Below are 27,136 nucleotides of genomic sequence, written 5' to 3' on the forward strand. Positions count from 1 at the left end.
AAAAGCTTATTTCCTAAGACTACACATAGTATTATCCCATAAACACAAACATATACAATATCTCTCTGGGTTATACATAGATGTCTGGGGCATGTTCATCAAAACAGTTTAACACTGGTTACACGTCATAAAATTTCAAATTTTTTACTTTCTCTCTGTACTTTTATATGCTATTAGAATTTTTTTAAAACAGTGACAATCAATTAGTTGATTTCCTGGACAAAACATCTCACACTAAGCAAACAAAGGAGTTCTAACTTCAAACGCATAAATTCATGTCCATTGATTCTATTTTGTTTTATTTATAAAGCTTTCCTGACATGTAACTGACATACATCAATACATCTTACATATTTAAAGTATACAATTTGATAAGTTTTGATACATGTATATGCTCATCAAATCATTATACAATCAAGATAACGAACACACTCCTAAAAGCTCCCTCCTGTCTCTCTGTAATCTCTCCTTCCTGCCCTCCACCACACCCTGGCACATGCACAGGAAACCAATGATCTGCTTTCTGTCACTATAAATTGAATTCCCTATAATCTCAATATAAATGGAATGATACAGTATGTATTCATTTTTGTCTGGCTTCTTTCAATGAACACAATTATTCTGAGTTTCATCCAAACAATACTCTATTCCTTTTTTATTTCTGACTAGAATTCTAATGTATGGGTAAACAATCTGTTTAATGATTCAACTGTTGATAGACATTTAGATAACTTTCAGGTTCTAGCTATTAAAAACAAAAATCACCACGAACATTAGTGAACACGTCTTTGTATGGACACACGTTTTCACTTCTCTTGGGTAAATATCTAAGAATGAAATGGTTTTATCAAATAGATGTGTGTTTAACTTTTTAAACTGAAAATTCAGTGCAGCATTTTAACTCCTCATGAGAAGAAAGTTGTAGTTCCTCCATTATCTAGCCAACATTTGGTATGCTCTGTTTTAAAATTTTAGCCATTCTAACAACTGTGTGGTAGTACTTCACTGTATCTTTAATTTACATTTCCCTAATAATGAAAGAGACTGAGTACCTTTCCATGTGGTTATTTACCATCCATATATCTTTGGTGAATGTTCAAATCCCTTGCCCATTTTTTAATTGGGTTGTTTCTTTTCTGATTGAGTTTGGAGAGTTCATTATGTATTCTGACTGGTAGTCCTTTATCAGACATATGCTTTGCAAAGATTTTCTCCAAACCTGTGGTTTGTCCTTTAATTCTTATAACAGTGTCTTTCCAATAGTAAAAATTTTCATTTTGAAAAGGTCCAGCTTATCAAATTTTCTTTTATAGAACATACTCCTGGTGTTCTATATTTAAGAAATTCTGGTTTAAACCACAATCACAAAGATTTTCTCCTATATTATCATCCAGAAGTGTTATACTTTTAGGCTTGACATTTAGTTCTATCAGTTAATTTTGTATATGGTACAAAATACAGATCCAAATTCATTTTTATGCATGTTGATATCCAATTGTTCCAGCACGATTTGTTGAAAAGACAATCCTTTCTCCACTGAACTGCCTTGCACCTTTGTCAAAAATCAGTCATCCAGGGACTCCCCTAGTGGCACAGTGGTTAAGAATCCGCCTGCCAATGCAGGGGACACGGGTTCGAGCCCTGGTCCAGGAAGATCCCACATGCCGCTGAGCAACTAAGTCCTTGCGCCACAACTAATGAGCCTGAGCTCTAGAGCCTGCAAGCCACAACTACTGAGCCCGCATGCCACAACTACTGAAGCCCGTGCTCCACAACGAGAAGCCATGGCAATAAGAAGCCCACGCACCGCAACGAAGAGTAGCCCCCGCTCGCTGCGACTAGAGAAAGCCCGCGTGCAGCAACGAAGACACAACGTAGCCAAAAATTAATTAATTAATTAATTAATTTTTAAAAAATCAGTCATCCATTTCTGTGTGGGTCTATTTCTGGACTTTCTATTCTATGCCATCAACCTTTACACTGATATCACTGTTTTGATTACTGCAGCTTTATAATAATTCTAGAAATCAGGTAGTAGCTTTTTTTGTAGATTCCATCAGTTATTCTACATAAATGATCATGCCTTTTGGAAATAAAAACGGTTTATTCCTTCCTTTGCAACCTGGATGTCTTTTACTTCTTGCCTGATTGTCCTAAACAGAATCTTCAGGACCACTGTATACATTTTGAAGTGGTCAGAGCGGACATCCTTGAATTGTTTCTGATCTTAAGGGAAAGCATGCAGACTTTCACCATTAGGAATTATGTTATTAGTAGGCTTTTCCCTAACCTAAATTTTATGAGGTTAAAGGAGTTCCCTTCTATTCTAAGAATGCTATAAGAAACTTTATCAGGAATAGATAGTAGTTTGGGCGAATGGTTTTTCTATCTATTGAGATGACTATGTGATTTTTCTTTCTTTAGTTTGTTAATAGAGTTAAGTGCTCTAATTACATTCCAAATGTTACACCTACTCTACATTCTTAGTACACTATTTAATTCTGAAAAAAGGGATAAATACAGTGATACTAGTATTAAGTATGTTTAAGTGATTTTCAATCTTCACTACCACTTTGTATTCAAAGTTGGTAAGACAATTATAGATAGCTAACAGAATGAAAACATATCAATCTTTATTAAAATAAAAAATATAGTTAAACAGAAGTTAGAAAGTAAAAAGTTAAAAGTTAGAGTAAAAAAAAAAAAGTTAGAGTAGAAGTTAGAGTCAGGAGTTAAAGTAGAAGGTTAACAGAACTTAAAAGTAGGGAAGCAGCAGATGGATGAATAGAGGCACTTCTAATTCTATATAATGAGGAGTCTGAGGATCCTATTGAAAGTTGATACAAGAAAAAATTTTAATGTGTGTATATTATATCATTTAAAAGTACAAGGTAACCAGAAGTAAAACCATTACCATAATTGTATGCAGGAGTGTTTCTGATTAGCAAAGTATATTTTAAAAATTTGTATCTGAATTTCTTAGGATAAGACACATTCTCCAGTTAGTCCTTGGCGCCTCAACCTATTTCCTATTATATTACAATCGGCCAAATTTACACATTTATAAATTCTTGCCTGATCCTTTGACACTTGAGTTTATACAGATAAAGAGTTATAGAGATAATCTCCAAGACATTAAAAAACAGAATTTGTTAAAAATGGTTATCCCCCAAAATCAGTTGTATTTCTATGTATTAGCAATGAACAATCCAAAAATGAAATTAAGAAAACAATTCCATTTACAGTAGCATCAAAAATAATGAAATACTTAGGATTAAACTTAACCAAGGAAATGCGAGACTTCTAAACTTAAAACTACTAAACACTGTTGAAACAACTTAAAGAAAGACATCTCCTGTTCATGAATTGGAAGACTTAATATTGTTAAAATGGCAATGCTTCTAAAACTGATCTACAGATTCAGTGCAATCCCATTCTAAATTCCAACTGCCTTTTTTACAGGAATGGACAAGTTGATCCTAAAATTAATATGGAATTGCAAGGGACTCTGAATAGCCAAAACAACCTTGAAAGACAACAAGTTGGAGGGCTCACACTTCCTGACTTCAAAACTTACTACAAACCTACAGTAACCAAAACAGCATGGTACTGGAATAAGGACAAGCATACAGACTTATGGAATAGAACCGAGAATCCAGAAATTAACCCAAACACCTATGGTCAACTGATTTTTAAGAGGGCCAAGACCACTCAATGGGGAAAAGAAAATGCTCTTCAACAAATGGTGTGGGGACAACTAGATTTCCACATGCAAAAAAAATGAAGTGAACCCTTACCACACATCTGATACAAAAATTAACTCAAAATGGATCAAAGCCCTAAATTTAAGAGCTAAAACTAAAACTCCTAGAAGAAAACATAGGCATAAATCATTGTGACCTTAGATTTAGCAACAGATTTTCAGATATGACAGCAAAAGCACAGCAACAAAAGAAAAAATAAACTGGACTTCATCAAAATTTAAAACTTACACATTAAATGATACTCTCAAGAAAGTCAAAATAAACCACAGAATAGGAGAAAGTGTCTGCAAATCATAAATCTATTAAGGGTCTAGTGTTAAGAGTATATAAAGAATTCTTACAACCACAACAAAAAACAATTTAAAAAATGGGTGAAGAACTTCAACACACATTTTTCCAAAAATATACAAATGGCCAATAAGCACATGAAAAGATGCTCAGCATCATTAGTAATTAGAAAAATGTAAATCAAAACCACAATATTACTTTACACCCACTAGGATGGCTATAATTTTATTTTTTCTCCTTTTTTTTTTTTCTGGCCATGCCATGCGGCATGTGGGATCTTAGTTCCCCAACCAGCGATCGAACCTGTGACCCATGCAATGAAAGCACAGTCTTAACCACTGGACCACCAGGGAAGTCCCAGGATGGCTATAATTTTAAAAAGGGAAAAGACCACGTTTTGGTGAGGATATGCTTCCTCAAAAAGCTAAACACAGAATTACCATCTGACTTAGCAATTCCACTCCAATATATATACGCAAAAGAAATGAAAATATATACCCATGCAAAAACTTGTACATGAACGTTCACAGCAGCTTTCTTCATAATAGACAAAAACTGAAACAATCCAAGTGTCCATCAACCAATGGCTCCACCAACTGATGAATGCATAAATGAACTGTGGTATATACAAACAATGGAGTATTATTCTGCCTTAAAAGGAATGAAGTACTGACACATGCTACAACATGGATAAGAGAGGGCAGGAAGAATATGTAGGACACAATTCAAACACCATGACTCTCCACTATTTCCCCCTAATAATAACTTCTGATGATACATGGAAGAGCACTGAAAAACATCATGTTAAGTAAAATAAGCCAGACACAAAAGGCCACATATTGTATGTCTCCACTTATATGAAATAAAATATCCAGAACAGGCAAATCCATGGAGACAGAAAACAGACTGGTAGCTCCCAGGAGATTGGGGAGAGGTGGGGAGGGCAGGTGGGAATACTGAAATGACCACTTAATGGCTACGAGTTTCTTTTTGGGGTGATGAAATGTCCTGGAGTTAGATAGTGGTGACGGTTGCACAACACTGCAAATGTCCTAGCAGTCACTGAATCATACACTCTAAAATAGTTTAAATTATGATTTAATTTTAAGTAAATTTTACCTCAATAATATTTTTTTAAAAGTGGTTGCCCCTGGGCATAGAACTTGGGGGTGTTCAAGGGGAAGGGGATCTTAATTTCTCATTATTAAATATTTTTTTAGTACTTTTTTTTTTCCTTGCACCAAATCATCACAGATAAATAAACACAAAATGATTTCTCAGCTAAATTAACAACATCAAAAGTTATTATTAGGGGGAAATAGTGGAGATTCATGGTGTTTGAATTAAGTCCTACATATTCTTCTTGCCCTCTCTAAACCTATTCCTTCTCCCATATGTTACGGCACCATTATAGATTTAGTTCATTGACAGTAATTTTAAAATGTGGAAATTAAATCATTAGGTAATTCACATACTTCTTCCTTGCAAAGAATAAAAAAATAAATTTCAAGTGAAAGTAGCAACAGGAATGAATAAATGTACCTAAGTTTTCCCAGGGAAAACTACGGTCAATTACTCAATAAATAATAATGGTGCACTTGCTATTATCAGATTTAAATTTCCTGAATTTTCCTCCAATTGAAGATGTTAAACAGTAAATTCAATTCCAAAATTTTCAGTTTTTCTTTAGATGTAAGTTTCACATAGTACATACAAAGAGCTTAATACTTACTTATCAAGGAAATCCTTATCCACCACAGCAGTGATGTCAAGAAGAGGATTTCCCAGTCCAAAGAGAATATTTTCACTAAAAATACACAAAATACAAGCACAAGTTAGAAATACTTCTGAAAGTAAGGTGATGTGTAAAATGCACAAATATAAAAGTAAATATCTTCACTTTACCTTGGAAATAAACTTAACATACTAGTTTATTAAACCTCTGATTTGCCTATTACATGTAGGACAACATTTTAGAGGAAGCACAAAGCCATTTAGAAAGGAGAATGACTTTTAAATTGGATGAAATAAAACATAACAAAAGAAGAAACCATATCATGTGATTTTTTTCCACAATATTTAACAGCTAATGACTAAAGCTAATTAAATTCAATTTTTTTTAAGGTCTATCACAATAAAGTTTTATACTCAACAAACATGATAGATATTTAACTCTCTCTAGACAGTAAAATACTGAACTAATGAAAGTTTATCAGGGAGCATACAGCAAGTCCTGGAGGAATCCAGGCAACAGCCTTACCCTTGAAAAACTGAATGACTGGGGTGGGACCTTCACAATGGGTATCATAGATAGTGTAATTTTCAGTTACATTTAACAGACTTTGAGGGAGTCTGTTTTCCATAACTGATTACAATACGGCTCAAAACTGAGGGAAAGACAGAACTCCACCACAACTGATAACAACTGACAGCAAGAAATGGACCAGAGGCCATAGCTGGGTCAGCCTCAGTGAGGGCCATTCTTCTAGTTTATGCAATAAAATTTGCCTCTGTGTAATTTCCCATTGGTATCTAGTTTGCTCAAGCTCTCTTCCAGTTGCCTCCAAACCAGTTACCATCCTCACCATTTGGAGATTATTAGTAATATCAATAGGACTGATACCCAAAAGTTTCTTTAGGAGAACGAGGTATAGCCTACAATTATAGTGTAAAATGATTTAGAAGACTGAATTACAGTCTCTTATTAAAATCACAGATTGGACAACTATGGCTGAATATGCAATTAAGAGAAATTTGTCCCTTTTTCTATTTAAAGAAAGATGATGGGGGAGGGATAAAAGACAATGCATTTATTTATTCACACAGGCATTTGTAATCAAAATAACAGTCTAATATAAAAAGAAAATAAGTGCTTAGAAAATGAAGGATCAACAGGCAGATACAGTAAAACGTGACCATCATTTCATTAGGGACTTCTCTGCCTGATTTGTGTATTATTAGTCAAACAAAAAAACTCTTAAAACTTGTTTATTTTTCTTTAAAAAAGCACAGGGGAGATGCTTCGTTGTTTCTTTTTATTCACACTTTTTAAGTGTTCAGTTCAATATATACAGTAATGTAACCACCACCAAAATCAAAATATGAAACATTTCCATCATCACAAAAAAATATCCTCCTGTCCCCATGTCAGTCTCTCCACCCCCAACTGGTCCCCTCTTGGTTCTAATAAATGTAACTGTGATACTTCTTTTTAAGAAGTCAGTCCTTTGCACATCTCCTGCATTCTCAAAATAGTTCATTACACTCTATTTGAAAATTTATTAAAAATAATATTACCAAATTAATTCAACCTCTCTGGGCCTATGGTTTCTACAAAGAATTATGGGGGAAAATGAGCACACTGAATCACAGTAACCATGTTTAAACTCATTCCTAAACTTATTTGTCCAACAAAACCTTTGCTTATGAACAAAAATGGACAAGAATATGTAAAATGTGATTCAGAGCTCCGTGTGTAAAGGACAAAAGAGGAAGAACTTATACACTGACTACTGTTCCTCACTGCAAGAAGTACACAGCATGGGCCCTGATGAGAGATGCTGTCAAGTTGGAATTGTCCGGAGCCTGTGTGGAACCTGTTGCAGCAGCAGTGGCTAAGGTAAGAGGTGGGGACAATAAAATTTAAAATAGCAGATAAAAGGTGTCTTCAAACAGTAAGTTAAGTAAAAACTATACAATTATTTCCAAAAGCAAATAAGTTTAAACAACTCACGTCGTTTTCCTCTTCATCACTGTACGTAAATGAGAAACTATTATATGATTTCATTCTAATATGACAAATTAACTTTGTTAAAAACACTTAATTCTTCAAAATGGCTAGTTTCCTAAATATAAATGAGTGTCCAGGCCAGTAAATGCTGTATCACCCTTCTTAAACAATAAAGATACTATTTAAGTAAGCATTTATTTTGAACTTGTCCTATTAGATGTGAACAAGATGGGGGCTGGTCTATGGCCAAAAACTATGACTAACCCATACTAGGATTATTAGATTATTATTTTGTTCCAAATGTTAGCAATGTCTTTTTCCTGGAATGGATGCTAGGGTGAAAGATTCTGAATGACTTTTTCTTTCTTTCTTTTTTTTTTTTGGTCAGTAATTTTGAAGTGTCTCATAATTCAGGCTCCATCCAACATAAACCTATACTATAATTATTATTTTGTTAGACAACCTACAAACACTATATACCGACATAGATATTACAGTAAAAGATCCTGAGAAAACTTTGTCTTGTTTATTGATATATTTATATTGATTAGCCCTCTGGTCAGCGAAAATATTTAGTTACATCTGGTGCCAGAATAAACACTATTGATGAGTGTCCTTAACTTTTACAGCAATCATCCCCTTTTTAAATTCAGAAACCTCAACTTCATATGTGATTCCTCTCTCTCCATCAATAAGCACCATTCTTAGTAGTAACTGCATCTTCTTGGTTTGTTCCAACAGTTCATCTACCAGGAACCCCACAATATCCGACTGGCGCTGCCTTTAACTAGGTGCTCTACAGACCTTGCCTAAATTCCTACACTGCTGCTATTTTTTTAGCCACAATAAATCCTGTACAATATCACCGAACTATATTATTTAAACAAATAATGATATTTTTCCACTTAAAAGTTATCCCCCTTACAACTATGTAGAGGATAAAATACAAAAGCCTTTTTTAACATAAAGGACATTGAGTCTAGCTGGAACCTACAATATTTCATCAAATCTGAGATGCCATGAATCATAAAATTCCAACTTCCCATGGAGATTGCAAGGCATAAATGCATCTAAGAGTTGTTAAAATGTGAAGAAATGTGCATATTACAACCACTGAAATACAGTGCCTCTCTAACTTTATCTCTCACCATTCTAACACATACATACAATCCATTTTCTAATCATAATACTTCACTGTACCCTGAAAGACTGACTGTAAGGTCCTTCCCCTATACTTCTGTGCCTAGCAAACGCCCATTCATCTTTTTAAAATTTCTCGTATGCCAGCTCTCTTAGAAAATCTTTTCTGCCCAACTCGTACCCAAGGGTTCCCATGTAAAAGTGTACAGGCTGTCCCCTGCACAACTTCAAAGGGTGCAGTTCACAATGTGAATGACAGCTCCTATAAACTAAGGCACTGCTGCCCACCTCCTAGGTTTACTCATTCCTCCTCCCTAGGTTCTGTTAAGTTCTTTGATGAACTTTTAATTGATTTTAAGGGTTGCTTTGTACTTTATCTCAATCAACTTATCTCAACATAAAAGGTAAAGTTTTTGTTTGTTTGTCTTTTTAACCTTAATTACATTTGTATTCTCAATGGCTGGCATATGATAATCACAAGGGCCTTGAGGGATTTTGCAATTCCAGATTCTGACTTCTATCAACAGACTGCTGCTTACCTCAGGCTCCCATAGATCAGGGCTGGGTCTAGAGTAAGGTTAAATTTTAAAGGTACTTACGTCAAAGGTCAAATAATAGAACACTAATTCAAAATAGGTTGTAATAGAGTTCCCTGATGGCCTAGTGGCTAGGATTCCAGGCCTTCACTGCCGTGGCCCGGGTTCAATCCCTGGTCAGGGAACTGAGATCCCACAAGCTGCGCAGCACGGCCAAAAAGAAAGCAACAGCAACAACAACAAAAAAATAGGTTGTGATAAGTTAAAAATGAATATTGCACTTCCTAAAGCAATCACCAAATGAGAACACAACAAGGTATAGCTAAAAAACCCAATAAACAACATAAAATGAAAAATTAAAATATAGTCAATTTAGAAAAAAAAGCATTAAAGACATAATAACACACAGGATAAATGGAAAACAAAAGATGGTATACTTAAACCCAACCATATTAGTAGTCACACTAAATGTAAATGGATAAACATTGCAATTGAAAAATAAAGACTGTCACACTGGATTTTTAAAAAATGCCATTTACTAGAGATACATTTTAAATATAAAGACAGAGAGAGTTTAAAAACAAAAAGGTTGGATAAGAAGACATACCATGCAAACACTAATCATAAAAAACCTACAGTGGCTATAATTAATATCAAACAAGGCAGACATCACCAGATATAAAAGGATTTCATAAAAATAAGCAGGTCAATTCACCAAGAAACAAAATAAATGCCTTCAAAATACTTGGGAAGAAAAAAAGAAAACCTGAGAGAAACACAAGAAATAGACAAATTCAGTCTTAGTTAATTGTAACACCCCTCTTTTAGTAGTTAGTAAAACAAACAACACAAAAATAAGGTACGGAATCACACTACTGGATATTTATCCTAGAGAAATGAAAACTTAAGTTTACACAGAAATGTGTACACAAATGTTCATAAGAGCTTTACTGATAATAGTAAAAAATTGGAAACAACCCAAATGTCCTTCAATAGGTAACTAGGTAAACAAACTGTGGTACACCCATACAATGGACTAATATTCAGCATTAAAAAGGAATGAACTATGATACAACTTGGATGGATCTCAAAGGCACTGTAGTGAGGGAAAATAAAAGCCTTATCTATGTGTTACCTACTGTAAAATTCTATTTATATACCACTCTCAAAATGACAAAATTACATTGACTGAGAACGGATCAGGAGTTGACAACTGTTAAGGCTGGGGGGGAGGGTGTGACCATATACGGATAACACAAAGGAGTTTCTTTGTGGTGACAGAACAGTTTAATACCCTAATTGTGTTAATCTGGAATCTGGACATGATAAAATTTCGAGGAACTACACACCACCACCATGTCAATAAAAGACAGCGTATGCAAATGCTGGTGATATTCTAATAACATCTATAGTCAATTTAATAGTACTAAACCAACATCAATTTCCTCGTTTTGGTAAGATACTGTGGTTATGTAAGATTTATAATTGGGGGAAGTTGGGTGAAGAGTGCATAGGAACTCTCTGTACTCTTTTTGCAACTTCTTGTCTTTCAAAATTAAACAAAAAAAAGAAACTTGTATTTTAAAAGAAAGAAAAAGTAATATTTTTAAATGTTTAAGAAACAATTAGGGTGATAACATCAGGAATGGCAGAATAAGGGCCTCCAAAACTCCTCTCTTCCATAAAAGCAACAAGAACACTAGCAAAAAAAGTCAAAAGCAACACTTTCAGAACTCCACATATTAACCAAAGGCTTGCAACACCTGAGGAACATTTATTCAAGGGGAAAAAAAAGGCTGAATCTCAGTAAAAACAGCAAGCTTTGTGGCATTTTAACTTGCCCTATTCCCATCCCCCCTCCCCAGCTCCAAGGCAGCCTTAAAAGCAACAGCCCCAAAACACAGTGGAAACCAGGGGCCTACCAGCCACTGGATGAGTTGGAACAGAACTGGAGCTCTTTCAAAGCCCCATTTTCAGAAAAGTGCTATTATTTGAGCTTACTGGCAGTTACCCGAAAAACTCCTACTCCAAGACTTCTCATTACTTGACCTGACTCAGAGTTTCCCCAGTACTAACAGCCTTTTCCCCCGGGGCATTTGTCAAAAACAATCAGCTGCAATTGTTTAACACCCCAGCCATCTGAAGCAGTTGTGGCAAACAAGCAGCTAACCAAAAAAACTTAAAAGGAAAAGTGGGGCATGAGATATCCATAAGGGGTTTTGAAAAGTTCTGAATATTCCTGAGAATCTAGGAGACCATGTATTATACATATGCCCTGGCCTGTGGGCATGCTCAAGAAAGACCTGAAAAGGTACTAAGCAATCATCTCTGAGCATGAGGCTCTGCACAAGCAGGAAATAGAGGCTATGGCAGCATTGTAAGCCTGGCTGGGCACTGATGGTATGCCTCATCAAGCACATACAGCCTCTCAGCAGATACTGCTAGACAAAAACAAGTATTGGCAAGAACGCAGAAAAACTGGAATCCACATTGCTGGTGGAGACATAAAATGATGCTGCCAGCTTGGCAAAAAAGTTTGGCAATTCTTCAAAAATATAAACATAAAGTTACCATATGACCCAGCAATTCCACTCCTAAGTCCAAAAACTTGGACATGAATGTTTATAGCAGCATTATTCATAACAGCCAAAAAATGGAAATAAAAATATCAATCAACTGATGGATAAACAAAATGTGGTCTATACATACAATGGAATATTATTCAGCCATAACAAGGAATAAAATACTGATACATGTAACAACATAGATGAACTTTGAAAACATTATACTCAGTGAAGGAAGCCAGGCACAAAAGCCCAAATATATGATTCCACTTATGAAATGTCCAGAATATGGCAAATTCACAGAGACAAGGTAGATTAGTGGTTACCAGGGGATGGGCAGGGGAAATGGAGAGTAACTGCTAACAGGTATGAGGCTTCATTTGGGGATGATGAAAAAGTTCTGAAATTAGATAGTAGTGATGGGAGGCAAAACCCTGAATATCCTAAAAACCACTGAGCTGTACAGTTTTAAATGGTGCATTTTATGGCATGTGAATTATATCACAATTTAATAATTAATAATAATTAGTTAATAACTAAGTAAATAAAACAATTAAACTAATTGGTATTTATAGAATACACCCAACAACTGCAATATTCATTTCCTGAAGAAACGATGTGTAAAACAACTACACTGAAAACCTCAAAATATTGCTGAGTGAAATTAAAGACTTTAAAAACACATGTAGGGCTTCCCTGGTGGCACAGTGGTTAAGAATCCACCTGCCAACGCAGGGGGCACGGGTTCAAGCCCTGGTCCAGGAAGATCCCACATGCCGCAGAGCAACTAAGCCCATGCACCACAACTACTGAGCCTGTGCTCTAGAGCCCGTGAGCCACAACTACTGAATCCCGCGTGCCTAGAGCCCGTGCTCCCCAACAAGAGAAGCCACCGCAATGAGAAGCCCGCGCGCCGCAATGAAGAGAACCCCCGCTCACCGCAACAAGAGAAGGCCTGCATGCAGCAACGAAGACCCAACACAGTCAAAAATAAATAAATTAAAAAAAAAACACACATGTAACATTCATCAAAACAGACCATAGATGAGACTATAAAACTCATCTCAATAGATATCAAAGGACTGAAACTTAACACTATGTTCTCTCTTGATACATATAATACAGATATATGCTTATAATGTGTAAACAATATATTCTCCAAATATCATGGAATTAAATAGAAAATCAATTTTTAAAAACTTAAAAATCCCCAAATATTTAGAAATTAAACAGTAAACTTCTAAATGACCTGTGGATGACAGAAATCACACTAGAAATTAGAAAATCATTTGAACCGAACACACATATCAAAATTTGTATCATGTAGTTAAAAAAGTACTGAGGGGAACATTTTATATATGAAATGCACATGTTAGAAAACAAGAAAGGTTTAAAATCAATGGTCTAAACTTCTAACTCAAAACAAAATGGAAAAAGAGTAAATTAAATCCAAAAGAGTAGAAGCCAGAAAATAAAAATATGACAGCAAAAATTAATGAAATCAATTAAATAAATGAATGAATGAATGAAATAGAAAACTATTACAAAAATTCAAGTTCAGGGGCTTCCCTGGTGGCGCAGCGGTTGAGAATCTGCCTGCCAATGCAGGGGACACGGGTTTGAGCCCTGGTCTGGGAAGATCCCACATGCCGCGGAGCAACTGGGTCCGTGAGCCACAACTACTGAGCCTGCGCGTCTGGAGCCTGTGCTCCGCAACAAGAGAGGTCGTGATAGTGAGAGGCCCGCGCACCGCGATGAAGAGTGGCCCCTGCTCGCCGCAACTAGAGAAAGCCCTCGCACAGAAACGAAGACCCAACACAGCTAAAAATAAATAAATAAATTAAAAAAAAAAAAACAGAAGTTCAACAAAACCCAAATCTGGGCTTTTGAAAAGATTAATACGTTTGATAAATCCCTAACAAGAATGATCCCAAAAAGTTAAAAAAAAAAAAAAAGGCGTGGGAGGAGTACTAATACCAGGAATGAAAAAGGGGACATAAAACAGTTCCTACAGGCAGTAACAGTATACTATAAACAACTTTTTAACAATCCAACAATTCAGAATAAATTTCTTTAAAAATGCAACTTACCAAAACTGACACAGGAAAAAATGTTAAATCTGAACACTCATTTATCATTTCTTTAATAAGAAATTGAAATCTGTAATTTAAAACCTTTCACCCCTTCATCCAAAATATATTCCAGGCCCAGGTGGCTTCCCTGCTGAATTCTATCAAAAATTTAAAGAAACAGTACCAAGCTTACAAAGCTACAATAATTAAGAAAGTGTGGTATTGGTGTAACAATATACAAATAGGTCAACAGATCAGAACAGTGAGTCCAGGAAAGTCCTACATCTATCTAATCTACTGACTGAGAATCCTTTTGAGGAAACCCTTACACCATAGCAAAAAATCAGCTTAAGATGGATCTTAGACCTAAATGTGAAGGTTGAAACTACAAGGCTTCCAGAAGAAAACATAAGAGAATAGTTTCACAACCTTGGGATAGAAGAAGGAAAGATTTCTAAGAACCCAAAAAGTAATATACATAAAATAAAATAAATCAATGAATTCAATTTCAAATTTTAAAACTTCTGCTCCCAAAAGACACTGTTACGAAAATGAAAAGACCTGGCTCAGGGAGAAAATATTTGCTGCACAGGAAGGTATGTATGTTTGTTTGTAATATCTAACAAATAACTTGTATCTGAAGTATTGAAAGAATTACAAATCAGCAACAAAAAGACAGCTTATACTTACAAATACCATATTTACAAATATGGGTAAGACTTGAACTGGAAGTTCAAAAGAAAAGATAGGGCTTCCCTGGTGGCGCAGTGGTTGAGAATCTGCCTGCCAATGCAGAGGACACGGGTTCGAGCCCTGGTCTGGGAAGATCCCACATGCCGCGGAGCGACTAGGCCCGTGAGCCACAATTGCTGAGCCTGCGCGTCTGGAGCCTGTGCTCCGCAGCCAGAGAGGCTGCGATAGTGAGAGGCCCGCGCACTGCAATGAAGAGTGGCCCCCACTTGCCACAACCAGAGAAAGCCCTCGCACAGAAACGAAGACCCAACACAGCCATAAATAAATAAATAAAATTTAAAAAAAATAAAATAAAATAAAAATGAACTTTAAAAAAAAAAAAGATAAGCAAATGGTCTATAATCACATTATTAGCAATCAATGAACTAAAACTACAATGAAATATAACTACACGCCCATCAGAATGGCTAAAATCAAAAATGCCAAACATTGTCAAGAAAGTGGAGTAACTGGAACTCTTATAACACTGAATGTTTAATGTATTCTGTTTTCTATTTTAGAAAACAGTTCGGTGGTTTCTGAAGTTAAACATCCATCTACACTAGAACACAGCAATTCCACACCTGGGCATTTACCCACGTCCACACGAATGTTCATGGCAGCTTCATTTACAATAAGCAAACCCTGAAAACAAGCCAAAGTCCATCAACAGAATTGTTGCTATATCCATATAATGGGATCTTACTCAGCAGTGAAAAGGAACAAACTATTAACACACACATCAAAATGGATGAATATCAAAATTGTTATTGAACAACAGTAATCAGATAAAAGTAATCAGACTTATCGTATGATTCCATTTATATAAAGTTATAGAATATACAAAACTAATCTCTACTAATAGAAGCCAGAAAATGATTGCCTGGATGGTGCAGGGAATGAGATTGATTGAAAAGAGGCAGGAGGGACTTCCCTGGTGGTCCAGTGGGTAAGACTCCGGGTTCCCAATGCAGGGGGCCTGGGTTCGATCCCTGGTCAGGGAACTAGATCCCGCATGCGTGCCACAACTAAGAGTTCGCATGTAGCAACTAAGAAGTCGGCATGCTGCAACTAAGAAGCCCACATGCAGCAACTAAGACTGGGCGCAGCCAAAATAAATAAATACATAAATAAATAAATATTTTTTAAAAAAGAAAAGAGGCAGGAAAAAACTTTCTAGGAGATGAACATGTCTTGTAAGTTGATCTGGGTGGTGTTTTACACAAATACTTTTTTTCCCCCAAAATACAGTGAACTTAGGATCTGTGATTTTACTATATATGAATTATATTGTTGGCATTTTTTAAAAAGTAAACAAACTAGGAAATTATCTGTGTCCCTTAGGCTATGTAAGGCCAGTCCTTCCATTTAAGCCTGTGCATACTGGCATGCCTTCTTGCAAACTCAAGGAAATAATCTCTTCCCTCTGTCCAGCATCATCTGTTTTTTCACTTTCTACTGTATCATTCTTTTCAGCATACAAATACGCTGAAACTTCTGCCCCTCCCTCCCAAAAAACCTCAAAGACACATATATCTCCAACTATTATTTCCCTGCTCCCCATTACAGTAAAAACACTTCTAAAAGATTGTGCTATTATATAGCAAGGTTCCCTAAACAAGATAAAATCATTAATTTAAAATTCAATTTTCAGGAGCACATGTGTGACATACTAATGACTAACAATTACATAGCAATTTGCAGCTTATAAAGCATTTTTATGTATGTTCTTGCCTTTAAATCCTCACAATAACCCTGTAGTGTAGGTATTGCTATTATCTGTTTAAGAGAAACAAAAGGTTCAGCAAAGTTCTATAACCTGCCAAAGGTCAGACAACAAATAAATGATACCTAACTTCAAATCATGTGCTTTCTTGTTCAATATACTACTCTGAGACAGTAAGAACTCTCAACACAATAAAAATGTCCGACCAATGCAAAATATCCAAATCTAGCCAAAATAAGCTAATATTCCATCACCTTATGGTCGTATTTCAAGTAACATTTAAACAACCAAAATCTACTACAACAAAATTATAGTGTGTAAGTAGGTAACTAGATAATTTATTATCCAAATGGGATACTTCTGAGAATAAAGGAAGAGCTATTAATAATTATGCCAGGATAAAAGGCATGATCCAGGACTGTCCTGGGCAAACTGGGACATATGGTCATCCTATTTATAAGCCAGCTATGCTATGTGAAAATAAGAATTCAGACTTACGTTTTATTACAGTATGTTTTAAAATAACGTTTTAAAACTGAGTAGGTATGAAGAGGTAAATAGGCATGATTGTTAACCAATGTTACAGGAAAGGGTTAACATTTAAACAGTCTAGACATTTTGGTTCCATTTCATCTTTGACAGTTCTGCTTAATATAGCAATACTGTGGCTGGAAAGATTTGGAATTAGAAAACCTTGTATGCTTTTTCAAACAAAGATGACCTATTTATAAATGAGTATTAACAGCTGACATTGCAGTTCTCCAAGGGAAGGATTCCTGCTTTAGTTCTTCAAAATATTTCATAAATGAAACAATTTCATTTTTCATTTTATTTTAAAAACTCATTAGCCTCACTAAGAAGTCTCATGGCATAAAAAAGTTCGTACAATAATATGAAATTTATAATTCTTAAGACACAAGTCCTGAAGTGAGTTTGAAAATTCTGTTTAAAGGTTCTAAAGATACCATTTAACAAAACAAGGCAGTTTCAGACTTAGCCAGAATTTAGTCTCGATATGAATGTTCTCCATCTGAGTGGCTTGGCAGATCCTACTGGATGTACCTCAAAGTCTTGAGTGTTAGGAGAAAAATACCCCAGGACCCCACCCACAGCCCACATAAATTTCCCAATGTAGGCTTAACCCACAGAAGTGGTTACAGAATTATCATGTAGGGCAGTCATGTCAAGTCCCAGAATAGTCTTAAACCAAACCTGACTTGTCTGGGAAAGCCAAAGAATTGGGTTCCTCAGCTCTACAGCAAACACTCTCCCTGTCTCCGTACCTCATTTTCCCAGTCTTCCCTGGCACAAACTCAAGCTGTAAGCAATGCCCAAAACCAGATGAGACATTCATGTCAGGAAGGCAATATTCATAGGAGTATTTTGAAATACTGTTGGCTCACTGAAAAGTGCATAATGTAGGAGTTAGGAGACCTAAATTCTCTCTTAAGCTCTATCACTGCCAAACTAGGATATATTACTTCACTTTGGGCCTCAAGGTCCAGTATAGAAAAAGAAAAAGAGTAAAATGGTGACTTCCCTGGTGGTGCAGTGGTTAAAAATCCACCTGCCAATGCAAGGGACAAGGGTTCAATCCCTGGTTGGGGAAGATCCCACATGCCGCTGAGCAACTAAGCCCGTGCACCACAACTACTGAGCCTGTGCTCTAGAGCCCGCGAGCCACAACTACTGAGCCTGCGTGCCCCAACTACTGAAGCCCACGTACCTAGAGCCCGTGTTCCGCAACAGGAGAAGCCACTGCACCACAACGAAGAATAGCCCCCGCTCGCCACAACTAGAGAAAAGCCCGTACACAGCAACTAAGAGCCAATGCAGCCAAAAATAAATAAAATTTAAAAAAAAAAAAAAATTAAGAGAAAAAAAAAAAAAAAGAGTAAAATGCTCTCTAAGATTCTCTTCTAGTCCTGACATTCTACATTTTCCTATGTCTCCTGAATTTTAACTCAAGTGTCAACTTTCCTGTTGGGGCAATTAAAAATGTTTTATTATTTCTCACATGAAGACAAGCTGGAATCTGATATACATAATCTGATAATCGGCTTTACCGGATGTAAACTCTTCATTAGTAATGGTGTAGTAGAGTAGAATACAAATAATAGTAAAAGTCAAAGAGTCAAATTCTCCAGCCAAACTTATTCAAAGATTTTAAATTCTTTTGATTTAAATATTTAGGAATTCATAATAGTTGAATGCTACACTGGAAAGGGCACTAAACTAAGTATCTAGAGATCTGGGTTCTAGTTCAAGATATGCAACTACTTGTGTGAACCTGAACAAATCACAGTATCTCTTGGCTTCAGTTTCTTCAACTGTAAAATGAGGGAATTAGGTCAGTTCACTTCCTGTTTAAAAAATATAAGATTTAAACATTTATTTTCAGACGACACCATTCTCTAAGGGGACCAAATTGCTTTCAACAAGAAGAGAATACTCCATTTATAAAACGCCTTAAAATATAAGAACACTTTCATATCTAACCAGCAACGCTGTGGAATACATATTTGTATCACCATCACTGAGTATTCCATTAAACAAATGTCCAGAGAAGGAAAAAAGAGAAAAAGAAGATCAGTAACTCAGAAAAATACCCTCAATTAGAACCTAGGTATGTTGACCACTGGCCCTCACTTGTTTCCAATCCTATTGAGGTATTCTGTCGTAGTCATTGCGAGGAGTCACATATTACTATATTTAGCAGCAATTATTTTAAGTGTGGTATAAAAAACATTAGACACAAAGTCAGATTTTGATAGCTTGGTGACCTTGATCATTCTCCGCACCAGTATTAAAAGCAAGTAGGTAGTATCCATCCTTTCGGCTACCGTTAAACTGGGTACAAAATGGGTATATGCCTAACATCATAAACGTGAAAACTAAAGGTATGACAAAATTGCATTAAATGCAGTCCTCACTGGGAACCAGCTGCTATCTGTAAGATTACCAACCCATTTAAAACTGTCACCACATATATAGAGTTGCTTCAACTTCAGAAGTCTCCCTGCCTACTCCTAAACCTAAGTTATTAAGTTCCTTGGAGGACTACAGGAAAGCAAGAGAGTTACTATAGATGTCTCTCAGAATACTCTAAAATTTTTGTTCACAGAAGCAGCTTTTCCAGGAAATTTTAGTATGTTGTTTTTATAAAGGTATCATGCAGAGCACTATATCATGGGTATCTGGATTCAGTTCCTAACTCTGCCACTAACTTATTTTGCACAAGGCACTCAAGTCTTCTTGGTCTCAGTTTCCTCAGGTATAAATGTGGTAGCTGGGTTTAGATAATATCTAAAAATCTTTTTTTGAGTCATGTCACTATAGTTGAAGTCTATGTAAAATATAGACTAACATCTGAAGAAACAAGGATAAATGTAACTATTAGTAGTTATCTATCCTTCCACAAGTCAAATAAGGCTGCTATTAACCTTTAAATCAGTCTTTTTAAGACAACCACCATTCAACCTCTACGTTAAAAAATACATCCTACTGTCACTGGCCGAGCAGTAGAAGCTTTATATTTGGGTTTTTCTCCACTGAAGAGTAGCCAGGAATACGATGATGGATTAATATTGAGTCCACATAAGAAGTGGCCCTTAACATAGAAAGTATTTGACCCACACTCCTAATTAGTAGCCGGCTACAATGATGGGAGTTGGGAGTGGGAAGAGGGAGCACTGACTAGGTTTAACAGCATAATCCTAATTCATCATAAAATACTGTTAGCATTAAAAGCTAGACTTATATGTCCCAATACAATTTATTGTGAAATCTTTCCATGTTGACCTCCACACTTCAGTACCCCAATTCCTCCTTCTGCATAATGAGGTAAATACTCTTTGTGTTAATATAGAATTACGCCGTTTAAGAGAAACTGCATCCCAGTTCAGCACAGTTACGTATCTTACTTTAACTTCCCTGAGGGTCAGGTTCTCAAGTCATTTCTTAAACATTGTGTAGTCAAATTCACCACTGAGAAACCATTAAATCACCACGACTTAGGCTGCTGGAAGCTCACAGACCAAAATTTAACTAATTTTATTCTCTTCACATTTGTGCTGGGGCCTCCCTTTCTCTGGGACAATGAAGGCCAAGGTCTACTTTAAAAGAGGCAGTTCAGAACACTGAGTAAATAAGGCAATTTATCTCTTTTTATAAATAGTTTCATTAGCATAAGGCAAACATTCAGTCAATGCTACCTGCAGACATTGGACAGGGCCATTATCCTGTCGCCATTACCAAAAAAGAACCTTCCAAACTCTGGAAGAGCAACTGAAGGGAGCCTCTCTTTTATTGATCTCATTGTATACCTACTACCTCACGAAACCCATATTGCGTGTGACTCTCAGATAAAAGTAGGTAAACAGATGGTACCTGGGGAACCAGAGTACTAATTCCAGTCATAAGCAAACATTTTTGGGACACACAATTTCACAACTTGGTGGAAATCTACCTGCATCAAAGGGCCAACTTTGCAGGTCTGCACTGGGCCACCAACGAAGTTGTCAGAAGGCATGACACGCGGGCATGGACACGCCCGGTGCACGTCACACTTCCCCAGGCCTCGTGCTATCCCGGGGGAGGGAAAATAGCTACATTTTCACGAGAAACCCACTACGCTCACCAGCAAGCTTCAAACCCTGTAATCTGGGTAAGGGTCACCTCAGCGGTGCGGCTACTCGCAGGGCTCCGCCATGTGCCTCAGCCCCCAAAACTTCTGAGGAAGGCAGAAATGACCAAATGAAAAGTGCAGAGAGAGCCTCCAACATGAGGGGGACCGGTGGCACTGGGAGGCTCCAGAACACCCAAGAGAAGGGGCGACAGTTCTCCGACAGCCAGGAGGCTACTGCCCAGCAAGCGCGCAGTTTAGGCTGCCGCTCTGTCTCATTACCTGATGGCCGTCATGGCTTCACCTTCCTGCCCCACGCAACAGCGTTCGCGTCCGATGCTCTGCGTCCGCACGGGCGGCAGCAGCAGGTACCACAGCCACTGCTCCTGGGCTCAGGCACTCAGCGACAGGGAGCGCGTCCTCACACACCCCGCGCGCGGGCGGCCCCCGCTAAGCCGGCCGCACGCGCTGATTGGCCGAGCCCGGAAGGGGCGGGCGCTCTGCCCCGGGCCCGCGGCCCGAGACTAGCCGAGGCCGCCTCGGGCAACTGCAAGCCGCCCGCGCGTCTCGTGCAGGTTCGCCTGCGCGCGGGCTAGCGTGGTGGCTAGCGGGCGCGGTGGCCATCTTGAGTCCTGGTAACGGAGTTCCCCCCTACTCCTGGCTTACGGGGCACGAGGATGGGTGCCCGCCTCAAAAATGGCCGCCCCGAAAGGCAACCGGCTTGTCAGTCACATGGCCGTGTCTACCTTGGCCAGCCCAGGTCGCTTTAACAGGACTTGGGACAGGGACGGAGTCAGGGTAATCTTCGGGGATGGGGTTTAACAGCCTGAAAACCCATCTGCAGAAAAGCAGCAGCCGCCTGGGAAACCTCAGCCCGGGTAGAATCGATCGCGTGGCAACAGCAGCACATGTTTTAATTCGAACTCGCAGCCTTTTAAGAGTCAAATGCTGAGTCTTGTGGTCCCCAAACGTTTTTGAAATTCAGAAACACTTAAAACAGGCTCTTTAATACAGAAGTGTCCACGGTCTCACTATAAACCTGTGAATCAGAACCTAGAAAGGTGAGGCCCATACACTGGTATTTTTAGCAAGTTCCCGGGTGATCCAGGTACACGTGTAAAGTTTTAAAACCTCTGGGCCAAACTAGCCCACTCAGACTACCTGCTTGACACACTAATTGTCAGACTTCCTCACTTTTCTGAAAAGTACGAAGCGCTCTGAAGTAAGCATCTAATGCCATAGGGAAAAATTGGAAGAACCCTAACTCTTGGAGCTAGCCTTACAATTTAGTGGGGGTTAAAAGATTTAAGAAACTGATTCTGAACCACTAATAAAAAACAGGTAAGGGGCTTTCCTTGTGGTGCAGCAGTTAAGAATCCGCCTGCCAATGCAGGGGACACGGGTTCGATGTGACCATCAAAGACCCAACGCAGCCAAAAATAAATAAATAAGACAGGTAAATCAATTCCAACTACGGGAAGGACAGAATGGAGGATAATCAGTAAGCGCTTTATGACCTAAATAGTTTTTATTTATTCCCTGTGCAAATATTTATATAAACAGACCACAACCTCCAGTGGCATTCATTTACTAACCATTTGGATGGTGATCAAGTCCATAAGTGTGAAATCAGTTACATTAAAAACACAATCCAGGGCTTCCCTGGTGGCGCAGTGGTTAAGAATTCACCTGCCAATGCAGGACACATGGGTTCAAGCCCCCATGGGGGAAGATCTCACATGCTGCAGAGCAGCTAAACCCGTGAGCCACAGCTACTGAGCCTGTGTTCTAGAGCCTGCGAGCTGCAACTACTGGGCCTGCGTGCCACAACTACTTAAGTCCGCGCACCTAGAGCCACGCTCTGCAACAGGAGAAGCTACCACAATGGGAAACCCCGTGCACCACAACAAAGAGTAACCCCCACTCGCTGCAACTAGAGAAAGCCCGCACAGCAACGAAGGCCCAACAAGCCAAAAATAAATAAATAATAAAGTAAATAAATTTAAAAAAAAAACACAATCCAACATGTGATATTGAAGTGTGCATACTGTGACTGAAGGAACTGAATTTTTATTTAATTTTAATTAGCTTAAATTTTAAAACCAAAAGCAAGGTAAAATATTTTTCCATTAAACACAATTTTGTTTTCATTGCACTACATTTCACCTTTTAACTGTGAAAAATTTAGCATCCAAACTGAGACACTGTAAATATAAAATACATACTGAATTTTTCAAGACTTAGTACAAAAAAATTCAGAATATCTCAGTAATAAATTTTGTATTGATTATATGTAGAAATAATACTTAGCTACACTGGGTTAAATAAAATATATTAAGATTAAATTAAACTGTTTCTTTTTACTTTTTTAATGTGGCTACTAGAAATTTTTTAATTTTATGTCTTGCATTATATTTCTACCTGACAGTGCTGTTCTACTAAGTTAGCCTTGCTTTTTTCTTACCTATCATTGCCCTGTGACAGAATAATTATGTTCACTAAATGAAATTAGTAGAGACCAATTTATACAAATCTGTCATTCCTTACTAACCATCTGAAACATAAAGTATTCCAAAAGATTTCAAGTTTCCTTCGAAAATGCGCTTTTTTTTTTAGCATTTTTCTCTTTAGTTTGGAAAATCCTACCTAGAATGAAGCCATGTACTATAAATCTGATGTGTTCAGTCCATGAGTAAAGGCTATCAAAAACAGAGCTATACTTGGCTGATTGGGACTTTGACCAAATGTCCACAAGCAGAACTAGTCAATTGTTCCTCTGGATTAAACAAGATCTGAATCAAAGCAGCAGCAGAATAGCAATTTGAAGCAGGGGAGACACTGACTAATTCAAAGGTTTGCCTCCTCCTCTAATGGAAAATGTTAATAGATAACCCACAGGAACTAAAGTAAAACCAGGAATAATCCTTAGAACAAATTTCAAAACCTCCATGTAACTTTTAATATGGGATGGAGTATGATGCTTTTCAAACTTTAATATACATACACATAACTTGAGTGATCTTGTTAAAGTAAGGGTTTGATTCAGCGAGTCTCTATGGTCAAGATTTTGCATTCCTTTATGTTCCCAGATTTTGCCAATTGCTTCTGGTCCATGGGCCATGCTAAGTAGCAAGGCTGTAAAGGGAAGTAGCAAGATTGTAAAGATAGCAAGACAGAAGTGACTTGGAACCCCTGCTTGACTTCCTGCATGACCTTGGGCTGGTTCTTAACCTATGTGTCCCTCCGTTTACACATTACATTCTTTTCAGGGCATTGGGAAGATTAAAACTTAATTCTAGTAAAGTCTAATAGAGTCCTCAGCACATGACATGATTATTACTTCGTTGTTACCACACTTCTTAAAATTACATCTCTGGGAAGCATGATATGAAAGCTAACATGAACTCGGCCTTGTGAAAAATAAATGAACTTTTACTCATGCCTAACATAGTTTGTGGACTCCTATTTTTGATTTTTAACAAAAAACTAATTGTGGTACCAAAACAGCTAGATTTGAAACTTTGCGTTTTTAACAAATACAGTATATTCTATGTCATTAAGGGATGATAAAAGCCTGCAATATTCAAATATTCAATCAAATTAAAGCCATATCACATTCAAAGATTTTTTAAAAAGCTACTTATTTTTGAGAAGTGACACTTTGCATCTAACAATCAAAACTTTGATTTTTTTACTCATAATCAGTCAACACAACTTTCAAAAAGTGTATTACTTAAAATGTACTTAGGTAACAGTTCATTTCAGCAGGTACAGATACAAAAATGCTATTTCAGTAAACAGGGCTCATGTGTGATTGTTCTTTCAGAGTCAATCAGGTAGAGACAAAAGACATGTTTTTCCAAATAAAGACAGCGGCTTTTTTAATTCACAGCACGTTCCTTTCCTCAGCCTTTCATGCTTTTTTTCTCTTCCACCCAATTTTTCTCAAACACACACACACACACACACACACACAGTTAGCTACCGAGTAACCACTAAAAAACTCTTTCAATCAATTTTTTAAGCAATTTATTTCAATCCTATTCTTCACTTTAGGGAAAAGCAGTCAGTTTGAATTATTAACCTTCATTAACTTTCTTCTAATTCAAATAGTTGAATTAAGATCAGTGGGTCAGAATAGTTTGCTCTTGGAAAGATAGATGAGTAAATATTCTATCTACTTTACCTAATCGTGTGGTTAGTCTGCCACTAAAAGCACCTAGATAGCTAATCCCAAATAGTTAAACAAATATGTTTACGGATAGCATAACAAATATGTAGACTAACCTTTTCAAACAAATGCTTCCAAACCCAAAATAATAGCAAAGTTCTCTTCAAACACAACCAGTTTGTTGTTAAGCGTGCAATAAAACAAGTATTTTCATATATTAGTACATTTCTAGAAAGCTTTGTGGCAATATGTGTCACCAATTCCACTTTATAGGCAACTATCATAGATAAAATAGAACAAACAGGAACAAAGATGTGTATACCTGGTTATTCATTTCACATTAATAGTAGCAAAAATTTATTATATCCCTAAATAAGCAAAAATAGAGTAATGGTTAAATAAATTACAAAAGAATGTTATGAAGCTACTATAAAATGTGTTCATAGACTTTTTAAGGACAGAGGAAAATGCTCATGATATAATCTTAAGTGAAAAAAGCAAAACAATCCAACAAAAGGAATGTAGAGTATAATCTTGACTATGTTAAAAAATATATATATGCCATATATACACAGAAAAAAGACTGGAAAGAAACACACCAAAATGTTATTACTGGATTCTCTGGATTCTCTGGAAAGTAGAATTATGTGTCGTTTTGACTTTATTATTTATATTGATCTACTTTATAAATTTTCTACTACATGTTGGTTTTATTAGCATAAAATTTTTGTATTATTAAATTTTAATGGCCTTTCTGAAATGGTTTAAAAATACAAAACTTATTCCTGCTCTTTTTTAAAACCTGTGTCTTTTTAAATCACAACCATCAAAACTACCCTTATTTTTAGAGGAATTAGGCTTACTTTATAAATGTCTCATCTTTTCATGTGTAAAGATTCTTTAAGACAGGAATAACAAAAATAAAATGTCTTTATGATTTTATTTAATTTTAAATCTTAACTTGACAAAAATTAAAAGCATAAGTACCACTTTTAGAGCTTTGCATAGCCTTTAAGAGGCCAGCTGTCACAAGATTGAATGTGGAATATCTTCCCTGCATGTTACTTAAAAATACATCTCCTCATTTCATATGAATGAAAATACTGGGACTTCCCTGGTGGCGCAGTGGTTAAGACTCCCAATGCAGGGAGCCAGGGTTTGATCCCTGGTCGGGGAACTAGATCTCACATGCATGCCACAGCTAAGAGTTCACATGCCGCAACTGGGGAGCCCACCTGCCACAACTAAGATCCGGTGCAACCAAGTAAATAAATATTTTTAAAACGAAAAGAAAATACTGATAAAATAAGATTTTAAAGCAATCTATACCATACTCCAAAAAGAGAAATTTCTTAAGACTTGTCTCCCTAAAATAATTAGTGCCACAGAGTAAAGTTCAGGAGCCGGGGAATAAAGAGATGGGAATTCTAATCCCAGGCCTACCAAAAAAATGTATGTCCTTTGACCATCAGTTTCCTTATCTGAAACGCCAGGTAGTTTGTTACAGGTGACATCTCAGGTCCCTTTCAGTTCTTAATGGACAGTGGAAGAAAAAAACTGTCCACTTGTAACAATACAAATTGGGTTGCTTTTTTAAGAGTTGATCAGTTTTAATGAAAATAAAACACATGCAATTTTACTTAGCTTTCATTATGGACAAAGTTATTCAAAGAAACATTGCTAAATGTATTACCCCAAAAAATATTATGAGGTTCACTATTTTTATTTCCTTTTAATTATTATCTGTAGATTCTTATGTCACATTTCACTTTAACATGACATATTCAAA

The 27,136-nt window shown here is 36.8% G+C and overlaps 1 protein-coding gene across 3 annotated transcripts in view; it reads right to left on the reverse strand.

Moving 5' to 3' along the window:
• The window catches only part of ADK (adenosine kinase), a 511,842-nt gene that overhangs the window by 463,461 nt on the left and 21,245 nt on the right, over positions 1–27,136 (reverse strand). Inside the window, exons 1-2 of one of the 3 annotated variants that reach the window (XM_059899209.1) lie at positions 21,459–21,781; positions 5,785–5,859 (exon numbers count right to left, since the gene is read on the reverse strand). The exons of 1 other annotated variant lie outside the window; for it this stretch is intronic. In XM_059899209.1, the coding sequence (XP_059755192.1) occupies positions 5,785–5,859; positions 21,459–21,472 (89 nt within the window). In that variant the 5' untranslated portion in view covers positions 21,473–21,781. Of the gene's footprint in view, positions 1–5,784; positions 5,860–21,458; positions 21,782–27,136 lie in introns of those variants that run through there. One more of the 3 variants, XM_059899208.1, reaches the window with a different exon arrangement.

This window comes from Balaenoptera ricei, chromosome 16, assembly GCF_028023285.1.
Source record: "Balaenoptera ricei isolate mBalRic1 chromosome 16, mBalRic1.hap2, whole genome shotgun sequence".
In the NCBI taxonomy this organism is placed as follows: domain Eukaryota; kingdom Metazoa; phylum Chordata; class Mammalia; order Artiodactyla; family Balaenopteridae; genus Balaenoptera; species Balaenoptera ricei.